Source organism: Ornithorhynchus anatinus, chromosome X2, assembly GCF_004115215.2.
Source record: "Ornithorhynchus anatinus isolate Pmale09 chromosome X2, mOrnAna1.pri.v4, whole genome shotgun sequence".
In the NCBI taxonomy this organism is placed as follows: Eukaryota; Metazoa; Chordata; class Mammalia; order Monotremata; family Ornithorhynchidae; genus Ornithorhynchus; species Ornithorhynchus anatinus.
In genome coordinates, this window is record NC_041750.1 from 3,929,446 (window position 1) to 3,948,788 (window position 19,343).

The 19,343-nt window shown below is 54.9% G+C and overlaps 1 protein-coding gene across 1 annotated transcript in view; it reads left to right on the plus strand.

The window, feature by feature from the left end:
- Nucleotides 1–2,755: 2,755 nt before the first annotated feature.
- The window catches only part of UNC5A (unc-5 netrin receptor A), a 73,118-nt gene continuing 56,530 nt past the window's right edge, over nucleotides 2,756–19,343 (plus strand). Inside the window, exon 1 of the mRNA XM_039910571.1 lies at nucleotides 2,756–2,828. Within this exon, the coding sequence (XP_039766505.1) occupies nucleotides 2,756–2,828 (73 nt within the window). The remainder of the gene's footprint in view (nucleotides 2,829–19,343) is intronic.

Here is a 19,343-nt window from a genome sequence, read left to right on the forward strand (position 1 = left end):
GAGCCCAGAGCCAAAGGTCAGAGGCCCAGAGCTAGAGGTCAGAGGCCCAGAGTCCAGAGTCTGGACCCAGGAGCCCAAAGCCAGGATCCCGGAGCCCAGAGCTGAGGGGCCCGGCTCACCCTAGGAGTAGAGCCTGTGGCCTCGATGGGCAGAATAAGAGTCAGCGTTAGGGGGGGTGAGAAACCTAGGGGATCTTTGTCGCTGACAATTCAGCCCCAAAGTGGACAGGTCCCGGGGACCTGGGGGTGTTGCAGAGTGTCTCAGAAGGGTCCTGGGAGTCTGGGTCTGAGGTGGATCTTACTGGGTCTGGGACAGAAGCTGGAGCCTAGGGTGGATCTGAGGGGATCTAGGCTGGGTCCTAGGATGGGCACAGTCTCCAAGGTGTAAACTCTTTGTGGGCAGGGAACATGTCTACCAATCCTGTTACATTGTAATAATAACGATGACATTTGTTAAGCGCTTACTGTGTGGAAAACACTGTTCTAAGCGTTGGGGCAGATACGAGGTAATCAGGGTGTCCCAAGTAGGGCTCACAGGCTTCATCTCCATTTTACAGACGAGGGAACGGAGACCCAGAGAAGTTAAGTGACTTACCCTAAGTCACACTGCTGACAAGTGGCAGAAGAAGGATTAAAACCCACGACCTGTGACTCAATAGCCCAGGCTCTTTCCACTAAGCCACGCTGCTTGTACTCTTCCAAGTGCTCAAACCCGTGCTCTGCACACAGTAAGCTCTCACTAAACACCACTGATTGATCGATTGATTGATGGATGCGGGAGGAGAGGTTCTTTTCAATGGGGCTGCCGGCTTCAGTTTGGATCACAGGGAACAGGCTGTGCTGTCTGGAGGAGGGAGGAATCCGCCCAGTCCTCCCACCCCACTGTCTTTGCCCCTTGGCCCCTCTCGCTTCCCCGCTGCCCCTGTAGGAGGGGGCTGAAGGGGCTCTGAGCTCCATCCATTGCTCCAAGATGCTATCCCTGCTCATCCGGTCTCCGGGACCACGTGCAGGTGGAAGAGCAGGAGAGAGGGAGTGTGTGTATTGGACTTTCTCAACCACTTAGTACAGTCCTCTAAACACAGTAAGTGCTCCATCAGTACCACTGATTCATTGATTGGTTGATTGAGAGGGAGAGAGAGAGAGAGAGAGTCCTGGCAGGGCATTTCTGCTGGGCACAAATTTGCTCTCCTTCTTCGCCCAAGTGGCAGGATGCCCCAGAAAATCCAGGCGCCGGGCCTGGGGATCCAAACAAGCCGAGGGGGCCAAAACGCTGGCTCCAGCTCCCACAGCTGAACGTTCGTGGGGCTGAAAACTTTGTTCCCATAATCAGATTGGGCCCATTCCAGGACTCCCAATCTAAAGGGAAAGGGGGACAGGGGTTGAATCCCCATTTTAAGAGGAGGAAACTGGGGCACGGTAAGTAGAAAAATGACTTGCCTAAGGTCACGCAGCAGACAGATGGCAGAGCGGGATCCCCTGACTCCCAGACCTGGGCTCTTTCTACCGGGCCCTGCTGCTCCCCTTCCCCCATCCAGCCCAGACCTCCCCTTGGGCCAGGCTGAAAGATGAACCGGTAGGAAGTCCCAGCTCCAGGTTGGCAGTGGGGCCCAGGCCAGGGGGTGTGAAGATCCAGGCCGCATCCCTCCCCGTCCCCTGCCCCGGAGAGATGCAGACGTAGTCCCTGGGGCTCTGGCTTCCAGGCAGGTTGTCTCTTTTTGCCCGTCGCCCTCTCCCCATCGAGGGGTCAGAGCCAGTGGCCGCATCTCGGGCTCCTCAGGCCCCCGCAAGTCAGGTCTTTGAGGCGGGGAGTGGGGCAGGGCGACCCCCAGGTCAGTTCGGCCCTTAAGGCAGCTCCCGGTCCAGCCCTGCCCAGCCTCCAGCTCAGGCGGGTCCTGTCCAGCCCCCAGCCAAGTCCCCAGCCCCAGCCTCCAGCGCAGCCCCCAACCCGACCCGCAGCCCAGCCCCGGCCCTGTCCGGCCCTACTCCGGCCTCTATGGCCGCCCCCAACCCCGCCTCCGGCCTAGCCCCAGCCCTGCCCAGCCTTACACCGGCCTCTACAACAGCCCGCAGTTCAGCCTCCAACCCAGCCCCCGGCCCAGCTCCAGCCCTACTCCGGCCTCTTCGACAGCCCCCAGCTCGGCCCCCAACCCCTCCCGCAGCCCTCCTCCAGCCCGTGGCGCAGCCTGTCGCGCAGCCCGGTGCCGCCCGCCTCCCCCGGGGGAGGCCTCTCCTGCCACGCGGGTGGGCCTCCGCGGCTCCGTTCCGCGGGGCGGGCTCCAGTCCGGGTTTTGCGGGTCCCTCGGCCGGTGGGTCGGTGGGCCGGTCGGTCCCTCCCTCCCTCCTTCCCTCCCTCCCTCTCTCCATCCCTCCCTCCCTCCCGCCCGGCCGGCTGCCGGCGGCCCGGCTCTCCTCCCCGCACCGCCCCGCGCCGCCCCGCACCGCCCGCATTGCCGTGGACCCGGCGGCGGGGGAAAGCCACGCCACGCGGCGCCACGCGGCCGAGGGGCAGCGGGCGCGGTCTATGCGGGCTGCCCGCCCCGCGGGGGGCGTCGAGCCGCCGGCCCCGCACCGGGCCCGCCCCCGCCCCGCGCCGCCGCTGGCCCCGGGCCCCGCCCCGGGCATGGGCGCCTGGCGGCCACGGGGGTCGGCGGCCGGGCCGAGGGTCTGAGCGCCCAGCGGGGGGTGGAGGGGGACCGGGGCCCTCCCCGCCCCCGCCCCGGCCCCGCACCGGTCCCGCACCGCCCCGCCGTCCGGCCATGGGCGCCCGCCGGGGCCTGGGGCTCCTGCTGGCGGCCGGCGCCGTCCTCGCCCTCCGCCTCCCGGGCTCCGGTGAGTCAGGCCGCCGAACGGCTGGGGCTCTCCGGGGGTCTCCGTGCGGGTGCGGGGGAGCGGGAGCGGGTCTCCGTGCGGGGCGCGGGGAGGTGCGGGTCCCCTGGGCCGGGGGAGAGCCCCTCCCCCGCCCGCCGCCCGCCTCGTCCTTGCCGGCGCCCGGCCCGGAGGAAGGAGAAAGGGCTGCGGGGCGGGGGCGGGGGACCGGGCGGAAAAACTTTGCGGTGCTGGATGCGGACTTTCCTCCTCCTCCTCCATCCCCCATCCCTCCTCCTCCTCCTCCTCCTCCTCCTCATCCCTCCCTCGCCATCCCCTGCCTCCCCCGGCCGCCCCGCAGGGAAGCGCACGCCGCAGCCCCCTGGAAGTTTTGAAGGGTATGGGGGCTGAAGGGGGGGGGGGGCGAGGGGAGGGTCCTAGGTCCCCTGGTCCCCACTCGGGGCAAGGGGAGATTTGGAGACCCCCCCTGCCCCGTCGGAGGGGCAGGGCAGAGGGGCAGAGGGTCTGCCCAGGGATAGCGCGGGGGTGGGGGTGGGGGTCAGTGGACCGGGCCGGTCCTGAAGGCAGGGGTTACGAGCTGGACCCCTTTAGAGGGGGTCTCTAAGGTCTTGCTGGGGTCGAGGTGCCGGGGGGCTTCCGTCACCCCAGGGGACCCCCGACCAACCAACCGTCAGTCATCAATCAGTGGCAGCTGTCGGCTCCTCCTGGGCAGGGAGTGTGTCTGTCATACTGTTATGATGATAACGATGATGGCATTTGTCCAAAGCTTACCATGTGCCAGGCCCCCTTTGTACTCTCCCGAGCGCTTAGGACAGCGCTCTGCACCAGGCAAGCGCTCAATAAACGAGATCGATTGAGTGATTACTTACTGAGCGCCTACTGCGGGCAGAGCGCTGTCCTAAGTACAATAGCCAGCCTCCTCCTGCCCCCGCGTCCTCGGAGCGGCCCGCATCCCACCTCTGCGGCCCGCGGCAGCTTCGCTCGGGCCGGACAGAGGGAAGGACCCAGGCAGGACCCCCGGCCGACCCCCGGCCGGCCCCCGGCGCGGCCCCCGGCCCGGGTGATCCGCTATGGGAGCCTTCCGACCGGGCGCGGAGGCGAAGCGCAAAGCCCACGCGGCCGAGGGCAACCGTCTGGACTCAGGGAGGTGGTATTTGCCACAGGCTTCTTCCACACACGCCGGGCTCGGCGACCCCCGAGCGTCTCCTGCCTCCCCCACCTCCCTCCCTTCACCATCCTTTCTCATCCAGCGGATCCAACCTCCCTGTCTCAGCCCGCCCCCCGGCCAGTCAGTCACTCAACCGATTGACCGAGGCCGTTTACTGAGCATTTGCTTTGTGCAGAGCTCTGTACTAAGCGCTTGGGGGAGTCTAGTAGCCATTCCCATCTCTTCCATCCAACCCTTCTCTCCCCATCGCTCCCTCTTGTCGCATTCCCCTCCTCCTCCTCCTCCTCCTCCTTTTCCTCCTCCTTTCCTCCTCCTCCTCTTCCTCCTCCTCCTCCTTTTCCTCCTCCTTTCCCTCATTTCCTCATTCTCTACTCGTTTTTCTCCTCCTCCTCCTCCTCTTCCTTTCCCCCTTCCTCCTTCTTTTCCTCTTCCTCCCCCTCTTCCTCCCCCTCTTCCTCCTCCTCTTCCTCCTCATTTTTCTCCACCTCCCTCTCCTCTTCTTTTTCCTCTTCCTCCTCCTCTCCCTCTTCTTCCTCCTCCCCCTCTTCTTCCTCCTCCTTTTCCTCTTCCACCACCTCTTCATTCTCTTCCTCCTCCTCCGGCTTCTTCTCCTACTGTCCCCCTCCCTCAGTGTCAAGAAGTTTCTCCGTCCTGTGTGACTGAGTAGGGGGACAATATCCTTCTCCCGTGCCCCCTCTCCTTCTTCTTCCAGCTCTGCCTTCCCGGGCCAGTTCTTCCTCTTCCCCGGGCCCACCCGGGCCCACCGGGGCCAGCGCAGCCCCCTCCCCCGGCCAGAACTCCAGGGACCACCGTGGAGATGTGATTGAGGTTCAGATCTGTGGCCCGGGTGGGCTTGCAGGGGCGAGGATGCCTCGGCTCTTTCTCAGGCCGGGCCCATCCGTCACGCGGAGGTGACTAAAGGGAGAAGATTTCTAAGCCTTGCGGGAGTCGTGCGGGCGGATTGATTTGGAAGAGAATCGATGAGTGGGGGGGGAGGGGGGCTGAGCATGGGGAGCGGGGGGGGGGGGGTGAGTATTTCGAGAGTGAGTCAGGACGCTGCTCCTTGCAGGGGGCAGGAGATGCTGCTCGGGCTACGGTCACTGATGCGAATCTTCCCCGGGGGTGGGGGAGGAGAAGCGTTTGTACAAGACTCGTGAGGGGGAAGGGGCGGTGTACCCCCTTGTGAGTGGATGTGGAAACCGCCCCCAACCCACCTGCCTGCCCTCCATGCCCACAGATATGCCCGGCGGGGGGCAGTCCCCCTCGAGACTTTAAACTCATTGTGGGCGGGGAATGTGTTCATTTTATTGTACTATCCTACTCTCTCAGCCGCTTGTTACAGTGTTCTGCACACGGAAAACGCTCAGTAAATACGACTGAATGACTGAGGACCCCGGTGGGTGGACGTGATTCTCGGGGGTGGCCCCTTCTGGAGGGCCCATGGTTACCTGGAGAAGCAGCATGGCTCAGTGGAAAGAGCACGGGCTTTGGAGTCAGAGGTCGTGAGTTCAAATCCCAGCTCTGCCACTTGTCAGCTGAGTGACTGTGGGCAAGTCACTTAACTTCTCTGTGCCTCAGTTACCTCATCTGTAAAATGGGGATGAAGACTGTGAGCCCCACGAGGGACAACCTGATTTCCCTGTGTCTACCCCAGCGCTTAGAACAGTGCTCTGCACATAGTAAGCGCTTAACAAATACCAACATTATTATTAGTAGATAGAGCGCGGGCCTGGGAGTCAGAAGGTCATGACTTCTAATCCCGGCTCTGCCACTTGTCTGCTATGACCTTGGGCAAATCACTTTACTTCTCTGGGCCTCAGTTCCCTCATCTGGAAAATGGCGATCGAGACTGTGAACACCACGTGGGACAGGGACTGTCCAACCCGATTTGCTTGTATCCATTGTAGCGCTTAGTACAGTGCCTGGCACATAGAAAGTGCTTACAAATGGCACGATTAGCCCCCTAAATTGGGCTAGGGAGCAGAGGAAGGGGGGTTTGGATCGAGGGCTGGTGGCAGAGGATATCGTAGCTGTCCTTGGGGCCTGGTGGGGCTGGGGGTGGGGGAAACCGGGAGAAGAAGCCAGAACTCACCAGGGGTGGGGGTGAGGAAGAAGGAGATAACTGGCCCTCGACTCACACACTGACACCACTCACACTCTAACGAAAATGCAGGGCTGGGCAAACCGGGGATAGCAGGGGTGTGGATGGGGATTTGTTTACCAACTCTGTTGTATTGTACTTTCCCAAGGGTTTAGTACAGTGCTCTGCACACAGTAAGTGCTTAATAAATACCACTGATTATTTGATTGGAAGTTGGGGCTTCCCAATATTGTCCAATCACTTTGAGGTGATGGTTGGACATTTGAACACCTCTCCCTAGCTAGACTCGACTCCCTCTAGATCGTAAGCTCCTTGTGGGCAGGGAACGTGTCTACCTACTCTGTTGTATTGTCTTCTTCCAACTGCTTAGTACAGTGCTCTCTGCACACAATAAGCGCTCAGTAAATACCTGCGATTGATGATTCCAGACAGGCACGTGTCCCGAGCCCCTGAGCACCCCCCACTCCCTCCCATAAACACCCTCCCACTCCACACAGCCCGCCCCCCCCCCCCACCATCTTTCCAGGTGCCCGTCCTGATACGAAGGTGAACCTGCTCAGAGATGTACATGGAGAGAAGCAGCGCGGTCAGGTGGAAAATGCCCAGGACTGGAGAGTTGAGCCCCGGCTTCTAATCCCCGCTCCACTGCTCCACGGCTGGGTGACCTTGGGCAAATCATGTGATTTCAGCCTCAGTTTCCTCATTTGTTAAATGGGGATTCAATACCTATTCTCTCTCCCCCTTAGACTGCAAGCCCCATATGGGACAGTGATTGGGTCCGATCTGATTGTAGGGTATCTACCCCAGCGTTTAGCCCAGAGTAAACACTTAAATACCATAATTATTAGTATCCATTCACCAGCACCCACACTCACTTAAACACATGGAGTCAAGGTGCGAGCTCCCCAAAAGCAGTTTTATCACTCAGTGGTATTTATCGAATGTTTACTTTGTGCAGAGCCCAATAAACCAGAGTTGGTAGACATGTTCCCTGCCCACAAGGAGCTTACTGATTGTGTTGCAGACCAATGTATAAAGTGCTTGGGAGAGGACAATACAGCAAAATTGGTAGACACGATCCCTGTTCAGAGGAGTTTACTTTCCCAATATACTCCTTTCTCCCCAACTCCCTCACCGTAGGAGTGACTTCCTACCCCTCTTTCTACTAGATAAACCCATTTCACTTCTCCCATTATAATCACTCAATCAGTCAATCAGTGTGTTTACTGGGGAGCAGCATGGCCTAGTGGAAAGAGCCCAGGCCCAGGAGTCAGAGATGCTAATTTCAACTCCACCACATGTCTGCTGTGTGACCTTGGACAAGTCACTTCCCGATGTCTCTGTTTTCTCATCTGTCAAATGGGGACTCAAAGCTGTTCTCCCTCCTATTTAGACTGTGAGCCCCATGAGGGACAGGGACTGTGTCTGATCTGCTTATCCTGGCCCAGAGAACGCAAGAGACTTGTCCAAGGTCACACAGCAGGCAAGTGGCGGAGCTGGGATTAGAATCCAGGTCTTTTGACTTACCAAAACAGGCCACGCTGCTTCTCAGGGGGTGCCTCTTTTCCCACACGGGGGTCCCCCAGGATAACCAGCTCGAGGTCCACCCAGTAAGCGCTCGATAAATAAAATCGATCGATTGATTGATTGACCCGTAGGTTAGCTGTCCGACTCGCGCCGCCGCCGCTGCCATCTAGCGGCGACTCTGTGCCACTGCTGCCAAGGGGAGCCGGGACGGGCCCGGGAGCACCTGCCGCCGCTTCATTCATTCATTCGTATTGATTGAGCCCTCGCTGTGTGCAGAGCACTACAGTGAGCGCGTGGAAAGGACAATAAGTAATAAAGAGAGACAATCCCTGCCCACAACGGCCTCACAGTTTTTCTCCGAGGCTCCAGGTTTAGGGGAGAGCTGGGACTTCTCAAAGGCCAACCCGAACCCACCAAATCCCTCCAGACCCTGGCCTTGACGGTGCCTTCTCACTGTCCTTCCATCTCGCCTATCTCGCCTCCGACTTCTTGTCCACGTCCTCCCTCTGGCCTGGAACATCCTCCCTCCTCACTTCAGACAGACAATCACCCTCCCTCACTTCAAAGTCTAATTGAAGGCCCATCTTCCAAGAGGCCTTCCCTGACTAAGCCCTCCTTCCCTCTTCTCCCACTCCCTTCTGCACCGCTCTGACTTGCTCCCTTTATTCATCCCCCCTCCCGGCCCCACAGCATTTGAGTCCATATCTGTCGTTTTTGTCTTTCTATTCGTGTCTGTCTCCACCTTAGACTGTCAGCTCGTTGTGGGCAGTAGATGTGTCCGTTTATTTTTCTATTGTACTCTCCCAAACGCTTAGTCCAGTGCTCTGCATGCAGTAAGAGCTCGATAAATACAACTGAATGAATGAATGAATAAATGAATAAATGAAGTGCCCTCGCCCCCCTCCTCCCCACCGTCCGCCATCATTCTGGTTCCAAAACCAAGTGAAGAGATAGGTTGCTCCTTCTAAGAGAGATGAAGGGCCATCGTCTTGGGGGTCGAGGGCCAGAGAGGCCCAGATGGACTCCCGGCCCTCCCCTTTCCCTCCCCCCGAGGTGGCCCACAATGGGTGCCAGTCCAGGGGACCCCTTGGCCAATTGATTCTGCCTCGTCAATTGACTGTAAATTGATGCTGGAAAGTTCAGGAGTACAGATATGAAGCCACAAAGCCCAGCCCTCTCTCGCCCTTCCTGAGGGCAGAAAGTGCAAGAGTTTGGACGATGCCCTTTTATAAGGGGCGTGAAACTTGGATAGAGTTTCTGTGGGTCTGCTCCACTCCAGAGACAGACAGCCGAGACAGGCGCCCCCTAATAGAGGGAAAAATGAGGTGTCCCTTTGGTGTTTATGTCTGAGGAAGAATGTGTTGTGGTATCTTTCAGGAGAGAAATGAAAAGAGTCTCTAAAGAGTGAGGTCAAGCAGAGAAGCCAGAAATATTACTGGAAGCGGTCCTAGTGGAAAGAGCACACACCTGGGAGTCAAGAGACCTGGGTTCTAACCCTGACTCCTCCACTTGCTTATTGGGTGGCCTTGGGCAAATAGGTTAACTTTCTCTGTGCCTCCGTTTCCTCATCTGTAAAATGAGAGTGAAATACCCGACCTTCCTCCCCTTTAGACTGCGAGTCTCCTGGTGGGACAGCAAGGGCGTCAGATTCGATTATCTTGTATCTACCCCTGTGTTTGGCACATAGTAAGCACTTAACAAATACCGCAAGTATTATTAACTCAAAGCATCACCCTGGTTGCCTAGGAGACCTGCTGTATTTTGGTTGAGTCCTGAGAAGGGGATGAGACTGACTTAAGGAGCTGTAGGTGTCAGGGATTGAGCCAAGATGAATCAGTCAGAGCACTCTGTGCAGAGCACTGAACTAGCACTTGGGAGAGTACGATAAATGAAGACGCAGCCCCCCGCCCTGAAGAGGCTTACAATCTAAAGAGGGAGATTGAAAGAGACATTATTTACATTAAGTAGGAGCAGGAGTCTCTCTAGACTGTAAGCTCATCATGGTCAGGGAACATGTGTATACATTCCTCTATATTGTACTCTCTGAAAGCTGGACAGTGAAAAAACAGGATAGAAAGAACATTGATTCTTTTGAAATGTGGTGTTGGAGAAGGCTTTTGCGAATACCATGGACTGCCTGAAAAACAAACAAATGGATTTTGGAGCAAATTAAACCAAAGTGGTCTTTGGAAGGCCAAATGACTGGATTTAGATTAGCATATTTTGGACACATAATCAGGAGGACTAATTCTCTGGAGAAGACGCTAATGCTAGGAAAAGTCCAGGGAAAACGTGGAAGAGGCAGACCGGCAGCTAGATGGATAGAGACCGTGACGACGCTAATGGAAGAATCATTAGAAAGGTTGCGGATTATGGCAGAGGACAGGACGTTCTGGAAAAAGTATATCCATGGAGTCTCTTGAATCAGAAACGACTCGACGGCACTTAATAATAAGCGCTTAGTACAGTGCTCTGCACACAGTACCATTGATTGATTGATAGGAGGAAGAACAAAGTAAATTTGTGCCCCAAGGTTATGTGATAACCCACTTCACTTGTTCCATGAAGCTAACCCAACTGAACGCCTCAATAAGTCAAAATAATTGTAATAATAATTGTGGTATTCGTTAAGTGCTTACTACTTGCCAGGCACTGTACTAAGCGCTGGGGTGGATACAAGCAAATTGGGTTGGATACAGTCCCGGTCCCACATGGGGCTCACAGTCTCAATCCCCATTGTACAGATGAGATTAACTGAGGTCCAGAAAAGTAAAGTGATTTGCCCAAGGTCACACAGCAGCCAGGTGGCAGGGCCGGGATTAGAACCTGTGACCTTCTGACTCCCAGGCCCATGCTCTATCCAGGCCATGCTGCTTCTCTAAGGAGTGTTTACTGAGCGCTTGCTCTGTACAGAGCACTGTTCTAAGAGCTTGGGCGAGTGTTAGTAGATATGATCCCTGTCCCCAAGGAGGGGACGCTGTAGCAGAGGAGAGAGATATCAAAATAAATGGCAAGTTGGGGAAAGGGATAGAGTATGAGGAGTTATATGTCACACCCTAAACTGGATTTTTGGAACCCGTTCAGACTGTCTATAAGGAGAAAACCAAGCAGTAGCGATAATATTTATTGCTCTCCGACCACAATGTAGTAAATACTTGGAAAGCTCAATCAATCAATGGTATTTAGTGAGAACTTACATGCAGATCACTGTACTAAGAGCTTGGGAGAGTACAATACGACAGAATTAGCAGACACGTTCCCTGCCCATAACGAGCTTACAAGCTCGACACAGGAGTTTACTTTCATTCATTCAATCGTATCTATTGAGCGCTTACCGTGTGCAGAGCACTGTACTAAGCGCTTGGAAAGCACAATTCAGCAACAATGACAGTCAATCTCTGCCCACAAAGGGCATTCTGGGGGGGGGGGGGCAGAAGCATCTGCAAACTAAGTAATCAAAATGAATAAATACACAACTCAATTGCTCAATCGCCCCCTTTTCAAATTGGGCAGTGTCAGTTCCATAGGCCAAAACTCTGGTGTAAGATCCAGAGCTGAGACTTTTCCAAGAAACAACGAAAGTTAAGGGCAGGGCTTGGGCCCTAGTGACAGCCGGGTTTGGCGCAGGGAGGCTCCTCTAAATCAAAGGGGTTCTGTGATCTTGCAAAGATTAGGGCAGTACCTGGGCGTGATTAGCCTCCTGTTCCTTAGGAGATCAAGGAACTGCAGGTGTTGCTCTTCTTTATTGCTGCATTGTACTTTCCAACTACTTAGTACAGTGCTCTACACACAGTAAGCGCTCAATAAATACGAATGAATGAATTAATGAATGTATGGAGTCGGGTAACGACCAGCATCTCATGCACCAAAGACGTCACAGGACCAGGAGCCCTTAGCGGGCCTCAGTCTAGCTGATACACCTGTCCGGGGGGCTGGCGGAGCAGGTGATTTGTATGTGTGTGTGTGTGTGGTATTTGTTAAGCGCTTATTATATGCCAGGCACTTTACTGAGCGTTGGGGTAGATACAAGATAATCAGGTTGCTCACAGTCTTAATTCCCAGGTAACTGAGGCTCAGAGAAGTGATTTGACTTGCCCAAGGTCTCACAGCAGACAAGTGGCGGCGCTGGGTTTAGAACCCAGATCCTGCCGACTCCCAGGTCCGTGCTCTAGCCACTAGACCACACTGCTTCTCCAAACACCAGTTGATAAACTCGCTGTGGGCAGGGAATGTGTCAGTTTATTGTTGTATCGTTCTCTCCCAAGCGCTTAGAACAGCGCTCCGCACCCAGTTAGCGCTCAATAAATACGATTGAATGAATGACCTTGCAAGCCCCCTCCACCTGATCTGCAGATGTTTGGCTCAGGCTGAGCCCCAGGAGCGTCAAGGGGAGTCCCTCACAGGACTGGAATCACATGGGAGGAGGAACCGTTCGCCTTCACGCGGCGCTAATTGGATTGTCCCAAGTGGCTGGAACCATGGAGGGGGGATAATAATAACAATTATGGTATTTGTTAAGTGCTTACTATGTGCCAAACACTGTACTAGGCGCTGGAGTGGATATAAGCAAATCGGGTTGGACCTCATCCCATCCCACGCAGGGCTCAACCCCCTCCAAGTTGCTGAAGTTTGCTTTTCCTGGTCAGAGGCCTCCTCCATTCCGGCCCTTCCCAGTTTTCCACCAATTCTCTTCTCAGATCCCGCCTTCCCCTCCCCTGAGTAGCCTCAGTGGCTAAATACCTCAGGAGACCTGCTGCAGTGTGGATAGAGTACGGGCCTGGAATTTAGAAGGACTTGGGTTCTCATCCTGGCTTCTCCTCTTTGCTGTGTGACCTTAGGTGAGTCACTTCTCTGGACCTTAGTCACCTCATCTCTAAAGTGGAGATTAAGACTGCGACCCCAATGTAGGACGGGGACCGTGTCTAACCCAATTTATTTGTGTTTACCCCACCGCTTTGTACAGTGCCTGGAACTTAGTAAGAGCTTAAAAAAAATCACAATTAAATCATTCATTAGACATAGGTTTTGGGCCCAGTCCTACCTTAACCTGCTTGGGTGACTTTGGGCAAGTCACAACTTCTGGCCCTCAGTGTCCCCATCTGTAAAATGGGGATAATAATTTCTTCCTTTTCCCATCTTCCACAGAGGTGAGGATAGATCAGATCATCGAGGTGCTTTGGGACATTAAAGTACGATACCAACCAAACGTTGCTTTCCGCTAGACTGCAAGCACGTTGTGGGCTGGGAAATGTGTCTAACAACTCCGTCATGTTGTTATATTGTAATAGTAATAGTATTAAGCACTTACTATGTGACAGGTTCCCCTCTCAGGGTCACACCTGGGCAATTTCCAGTATTCTACCAGTCTCGGCTATGGGAAGGAGAGTCAAGAAGAGGCCCATCCATTCCATTCCTAGCTTGGGCAGTGGCTAGCGAGTGGAAGGCCTTCCGATACAAGTCAAAACACACCTATGCTGGGCAGCAGTGGCACGGGAGAGAGTCGAGGGTGGAGACTCGAGTTTACTATGCGGAAGGCGGCCTGGGTAAACCACTTTGGTATTTTTACCAAGAAAACTCTCTGGATCCACTACCAGAATGATGGCGGATGGAGAGCGGGGCCTTCTGGAAGAGCTGTGCCTGTGGTGTTGCTATGGGTCGGAAACGACTCGACGGCATAAGCCAAGACAATGTGACAGGGACTGTACACTCCCAAGCCCTTAGTACAGTGCTCTGCACAAAGTAAGCACTCAATAAATATGATTGATTAAGATTTAAAGTGGTTTGAGCTTCAGAGCCACTGGGAGACTTTCCGTGTTGTGGTTTTGCTGGGAAGAGGTAATAATAATAATGGTATTTGTTAAGCGCTTACTGTGGTGCCAGGCACTGTACTAAGCGCTGACTTTAGATATTGGGATGATCCCTGGGGTTGGGAGCAGTGTATGGGTGCTGGAGGAAAGCGTATGTGAAGTTTGCATAAACTCCTGACCATCGACTTTTAGGCAGTCTCTGTACTAATCATCGCTCCTCTCCCACTAAACTCCAGCTCGCACACTTTGCTCTTCTCGAGCCCACCTACTCACTGCGCCTTGCTCTCCTCTCTCCCAATGCCCACTTCTTGTCCACATCCTCCCTGCTGCCTGGAAGTCGCTCCCACTTTATATCTGGCAGAACTTCCCTCCCTCTCCCCATCTTCAAAGCCCTTTTGAAATTTCATCTCCTCCAGGAGGCTGTCCGTGATTACTCTCTCATCTCCTCACCGTATTTCCCCCACCATGGCTACTTCAGCACTTCAGAGCAGCAGGAGTAATCGTATTTCCTAAGGTTTCCGGGGTGCAGAGGGCTGTACTAACCCCTGAGAATGAATACCCGGGGGGGAAATTAGACGTAGAGTCTGAGACTATAAGGAAGGGGAGAGGGGGCTGGTGGTGAACACGTAAGGAGAGATGAAACAATCAGCGTAAAAGACAAGGATGAAGACACAAAATAAAAACAAAAAGCAGTAGGGGGTCATGGCTAGAGGAGCAGAATTTCAGGGTCCGGGGGACTAGGAATCCACAGTCACCACCACCTCCACTGCAAGCGCTTACTAGAGCGTCCTCTAAGTTTTATAGAGGGGTCATGTTGGTGCTCCGACTTTCCTGCTGAGGTGTTGCAGGGTAGGACTCGACTAATAGCGACGTTACAGTATTTATTAAGCACATACTGTGTGCTGAACACTGTACTAAATGCAGGGAAAATACACAGGTGCGAATGAGCCCTGTATTACACATTGCATTTGTGAATACATCTTTACACTCTATTGCTTCGTACCTGTAATTTATGTTAGCGACTATCTGTCGGTCGTATTTGTTGAGCACCTACAGGGTGCAGAACTCTATGCTAAGCTCTGGAGAGAGTGTAGTAAGAGTTGGAAGACACGATTCCTGCGCTCAAGGAGTAGGGAGGAAGACAGACTCTAAAAATAAATTACCTCTAAGAGGAAGAAGGAAAAGGGAACCTGTAGATGAGTTAGTGCCTACGTACTAACTCATCTAACTAACTACGTAGAACGGCATGGAGGACGGGCCTGGGAGCCAGAAAATCACAGGTTCTTATCCCGGCTCCTCTAGGTGCCTGCTGTGTGACCTTGGGCAAATCACTTCACTTCTCTATGCCTCAGTTCCCTCATCTGTAAAATGGGGATTGAGGCTGTGAGTCCCACGTGGGACAGAGAATGTGTCCAACCCGATTTGCTCGTATCCTCCCCAGAGCTTAGTACAGTGCCTGGCACATAGTAAGTGCTTAACAAATACCACAGTTATTATTGCTAGGGTGAGGGAGAGACCTAGGGAGTCATTCTCCCTCTAGACTGTGATTTCGTTGTGGGCAGGAATTCATTCATTCATTCAGTAGCATTTATTGAGCGCTTACTATGTGCAGAGCACTGGACTAAGCGCTTGGAATGTGACCGTTTGTTGTTATAGTGTGTTCTCCCGAGCGCTTAATACAGTGCTTTGCACATACTAAGGGCTCAATAAATAAGATTGAGTGAATGACTTCTCAGGCCCTTATGGATTGATCTATTTGGTCCAGAACCCCTGGGGCAGACCTGACCGGGAGAGACAGAGAGCAGGGAAACAGGGGAGGGAGATGGCTTGGTAGCCATCTGATGGAAGGGGTGGCCACAGCCGCCCCCCCCCCCCCAGCCCACCCCTGAGGGAAGGAGCTCCCTGCAGGGATATCGGCAGCAGCCACCCCCCTTTTCCTCGGCCCCTCCCCACGACTCCATCCGGCTCCATACACATAGCTCAGGGTCACCTTGAGGCTCCAGGCAAGAATTATTGAATCGGAGCCTGGTGTTGGGGGAGGGAGGTAGGGGTGTTGAAAGCACCACTTTTCCTCCGGCTCGAGGTGGAGGGGAGAGAAGCGCAGAGCGGCGGGGAGCTGAGGAACTGGGGTCCCTGGCGCCGGACAAGGAGAGGGACTGCAGGAGGGAAGCGAGGCAGCAGAAGGAAGAAATCCAGGCGGCAAAGGGGCTCCCATCCTATTCTGTCTCCTCCTCCTCCTCCTCCTCCTCCTTCTCCTCCTTTTCCTCCTCCTCCTCCTCCTCCTCCTCCTCTCTGCAGTCCTCCAAATCCCATCTGCTACCCTCAGTTCCCCTGCTTCCCCAGGCCCCTTCTCCCTCCCTGTGGGGGTGTCCAGAAATTCCTCCAGGCCCAGAGGGGAAAAAAGGAGCGGGGGAAACTCTTGTTTCTTAAAGCTCCCCATTGCAGCAGCTAAACCAGAGTTTGGAGGACAGAAAGAGTGCTGACCCATTGTTTCTGCTTCGGTTGGTAAATTGGGGAGGAGAGTTCCCTGGCGCCTGAACCCTCCTCCTTCTCTTCCTCCAACCTCTCCTGTTTCCACTGTCCCGTTGTCCCCACCGCCCACCACTCTCTCAGGACAAAGAAGAGCCCCATCCACAACCACCCACACCCCCTTGTAGCAATGTCGACTCCATCTGCTGCCCATCTCACTTCAGGCTCCAATAATAATACCTCTCCCACTCCCTGGTCCCGGTCCCCCGGGATTTGGGGAGGGGGGGAGAAGAACCAGAGTGCGGAGAGAAGGAAACCTGCAGCCGGTCTCGTGGGGTGGAACCTGAGATCCGGGCCGGGTTTTCTTCCCGGCTGCCTCCCGTTTCCATAGTCGGAAAACAGCCCCCCGAACACCCGAGCTGTTTGCAAAGCTATAACCTGGGGCAAGCTGCCCGGACCTGCCTGCACGAGGGGCCCTTCCCTGGAAGGCTGCAGAGCTCCCCCCACCCCCCAAAAAAGGCCGAATGCATTTGACTGGAAGCACCCCTCTCCCGGGTGCATAGTACCACCCGAGTGAAAAACCAGCCCCTAACGGGTGGGTTGACACGCATAAGCCTGGGGCTCCGCTGGGGACGAGACAAGCCCCCCCCCCCAGACTCCACAGAGAGAAGCCCCCCACTCTCGGAGCTGGGGGGGAGTCTCAGAGGAGAAGTCTCTCGCGATGGTAGAGCCCGGAGGAGGTGGAGAGGGAGCTAGACTTGTAGCATACTGCAGTGGCTAAATCCAATTTGGGGCTCGTAACAGACACTTATAGTTCCTTACAGTGCCTGGCACATAGTAAGCGCTTAACAAATACCATCATTCTTATTATTCCCTGCACTGCAGTGGGGAGGGAACGAGGGATGGAGGCCTGGTGTGTGTGCGTGTGGGAGGGGGCCTGAAAAAGGAACCAGGGACGAAATGCGAGCTCCAGGGTCAGGGTGATCTGTCCAAGGTTGCAGCTGAGGCTTGGGTGGAGTGGGGTGTGCAGAAGGGGTTGTCTATCGTATTTATTGAGCTCAGCACTGTAAAAAGCCCTTGGGAGAGTAGAAGAGAACGGAGCTGGTAGGCACTGTCCCTGTCCACAACGAGCTTACGGTCTAGAGGGGAAGCGGACATTGATATAAAGGCTATTGATTGCTATCGCTATATATTGCTATCGATGCCTGTCTACTTGTTTTGTTTTGTTGTCTGTCTCCCCCTTCTAGATTGTGAGCCCGTTGTTGGGAAGGGATTATCTCTGCTGCCGAACTGTACTTTCCAAGCGCTTAAGTGCAGTGCTGTGCACAACAGTAAGCACTCAATAAATACGACTGAATGAATTCATAAATCACAGATGGGTACAGAAGTGCCGTGGGGCTGAGGGAGGGGTGCATAAAGGGGGCAGAGCCAAATGTAAGGGCGACGAGGAAAGGACTGGGAGGCAGAAGTCCCAGAAGAAGGAGCAGGCTAGTGGAAAGAGGCTAAAGGCTCCATGCCAAGTCCACAAGTATTTGGCCCCGGGCGATCATATCTCGAGCGGACTGGAGGGGGAGAGTCTGGGCCAATTCGGATGAAGAAGAGCCGGTAACCCAGCACCGCGACGGGAGCAGAAACGAGGAAAAGTAGCAGAACTGGGGGTACAGCTGGCAGCCCGTGGGGGGGAGCGCGGCGAGCCTGGAGCCTGCCAGAAATAATGGCATTGACCCAGGGCTGACCTCAAAGCAGGCCATGTGACACGAAACGCGTTTAGCCCTTCAGCCTAGCCCTGGTTGTCACGTGACTTCCCGAGCTCTTACCCCCCCCCCCCAACACACACACACTCACACTCTCCCCCCACCCCGTTTCGTTCAGCCTATCATTCATTCATTCAATCGTATTCACTGATTACTGCTTACCATGCGCAGAGCACTGGACTAAGCTAAGAGCAATGGACAGTTCGGCAACAGATAGAGACCACCCCTGACCAACTACGGGCTCACAGTCTGTCCCGGCCCAGCTCTTCCCCGGGGGGTAAATTGGGGGTACGTGGGGGCCGGGCTTGGCTGTTCTGGGGACGCCTGGGTTCCTAGGGGAAGCAGAGTGAGGTCTAGTGCTTTCCCACGCTCGGTGGGGCTGAGCGAGGACTGGAGAGGCATTGCGGTCTAGTGGAAAGAGCACTGGTTTGGGATTCAGAGGGCGTGGGTTCTAATCCCGGCTCCTCCACTTGTCATCTGGGTGACTTCGGGCAAGTCATTTCATCTCTCTGTGCCTCAGTTACCTCATCTGTAACAGGGGGATTAAGACTATGAGCCCCAAGTGGGACAACCTGATTACCTTGTATCTACATCAGCACTTAGAACAGTGCCTGGCACACAGTAAGCGCTTAACAAATACCATTATCATTATTATTAACAGCAGACGCTGAGATCTCTAGGAATTGGCCGGCTCCAGGCAGGATTAGAACCCTCCGGAGACGCGCCAACCGTTGTTTTTTAACTTTACTTCTCTGTGCCTCAGTTCCCTCATCTCTGAAATAGGCGTTCAATCCTCGTTCTCCCTCCCCCTTCAACTGGGTTGGGACCCCAGTTCTTAGCACTGTCCCGGCACGGAGTAAGCGTTTAACAAACGCTATTATGTTCAATCAATCAAACGTATTGACTGAGCGCTTAGTGTGTGCAGAGCGTTGTCTGCTGTGTGACCTTGGACAAGACCCTTCTCTTCTCTGTGCCTCATCTATAAAATGGTGATTAAGACTGTAACCCGACAAATCCCAGGTGCCTTCTTAATCCAGATTGATAGTAGGTTCTTTCCCTCTCTCCCATCCCATCTCTTCCAAAACGGATACTCCCCCCAACCATCACTGCCTCCCGCGATGGCCTGTTCACACCTGAATCAGATAGGGAGGAGATGGAGGGGTTTGGAATTGGGGGTGAATCCCCCCAACCCAAATTCAGGGGTGAACAGGGAAGAGGGGAAATTCCTGTCTGCCCGGCCAGATGCCTTAGGGGCGGGAGGCTCTGGCACCCACACCCACAGCCCGCCATCGGGCTCCATCCCTCTCCACACCGCCCCCTCCCCTTTCGCCATCATTGTTTGCAGTTTGGATCATTAAGGAGAAAGCTTTAATTTAAACAATCAAAACATCGCAGTTCTGGAGGCGGCGGCGCGGAAGCAGGCTCTGAATATAGGGAGCAGGGCGCGAGGTCATCTCCCTTCCGCCCTCCCCTTCCCCACGTTCACCCAAGCATGATCTACTGGCTAGAACCTAGGCCTGGGACTCAGAAGGTCGTGGGTCCTAATCCCGGCTCCATCACTTGTGTGACCTTGGGCAAGTCACCTCACTTCTCTGAGCCTCAGTTACCTCATCAGTAAAATGGGGATGGAGTCCACGAGCCCCACCTGAGTGATGGATTGGGTCCGGTTGGCTTGCATCCAGCCCAGCGTTT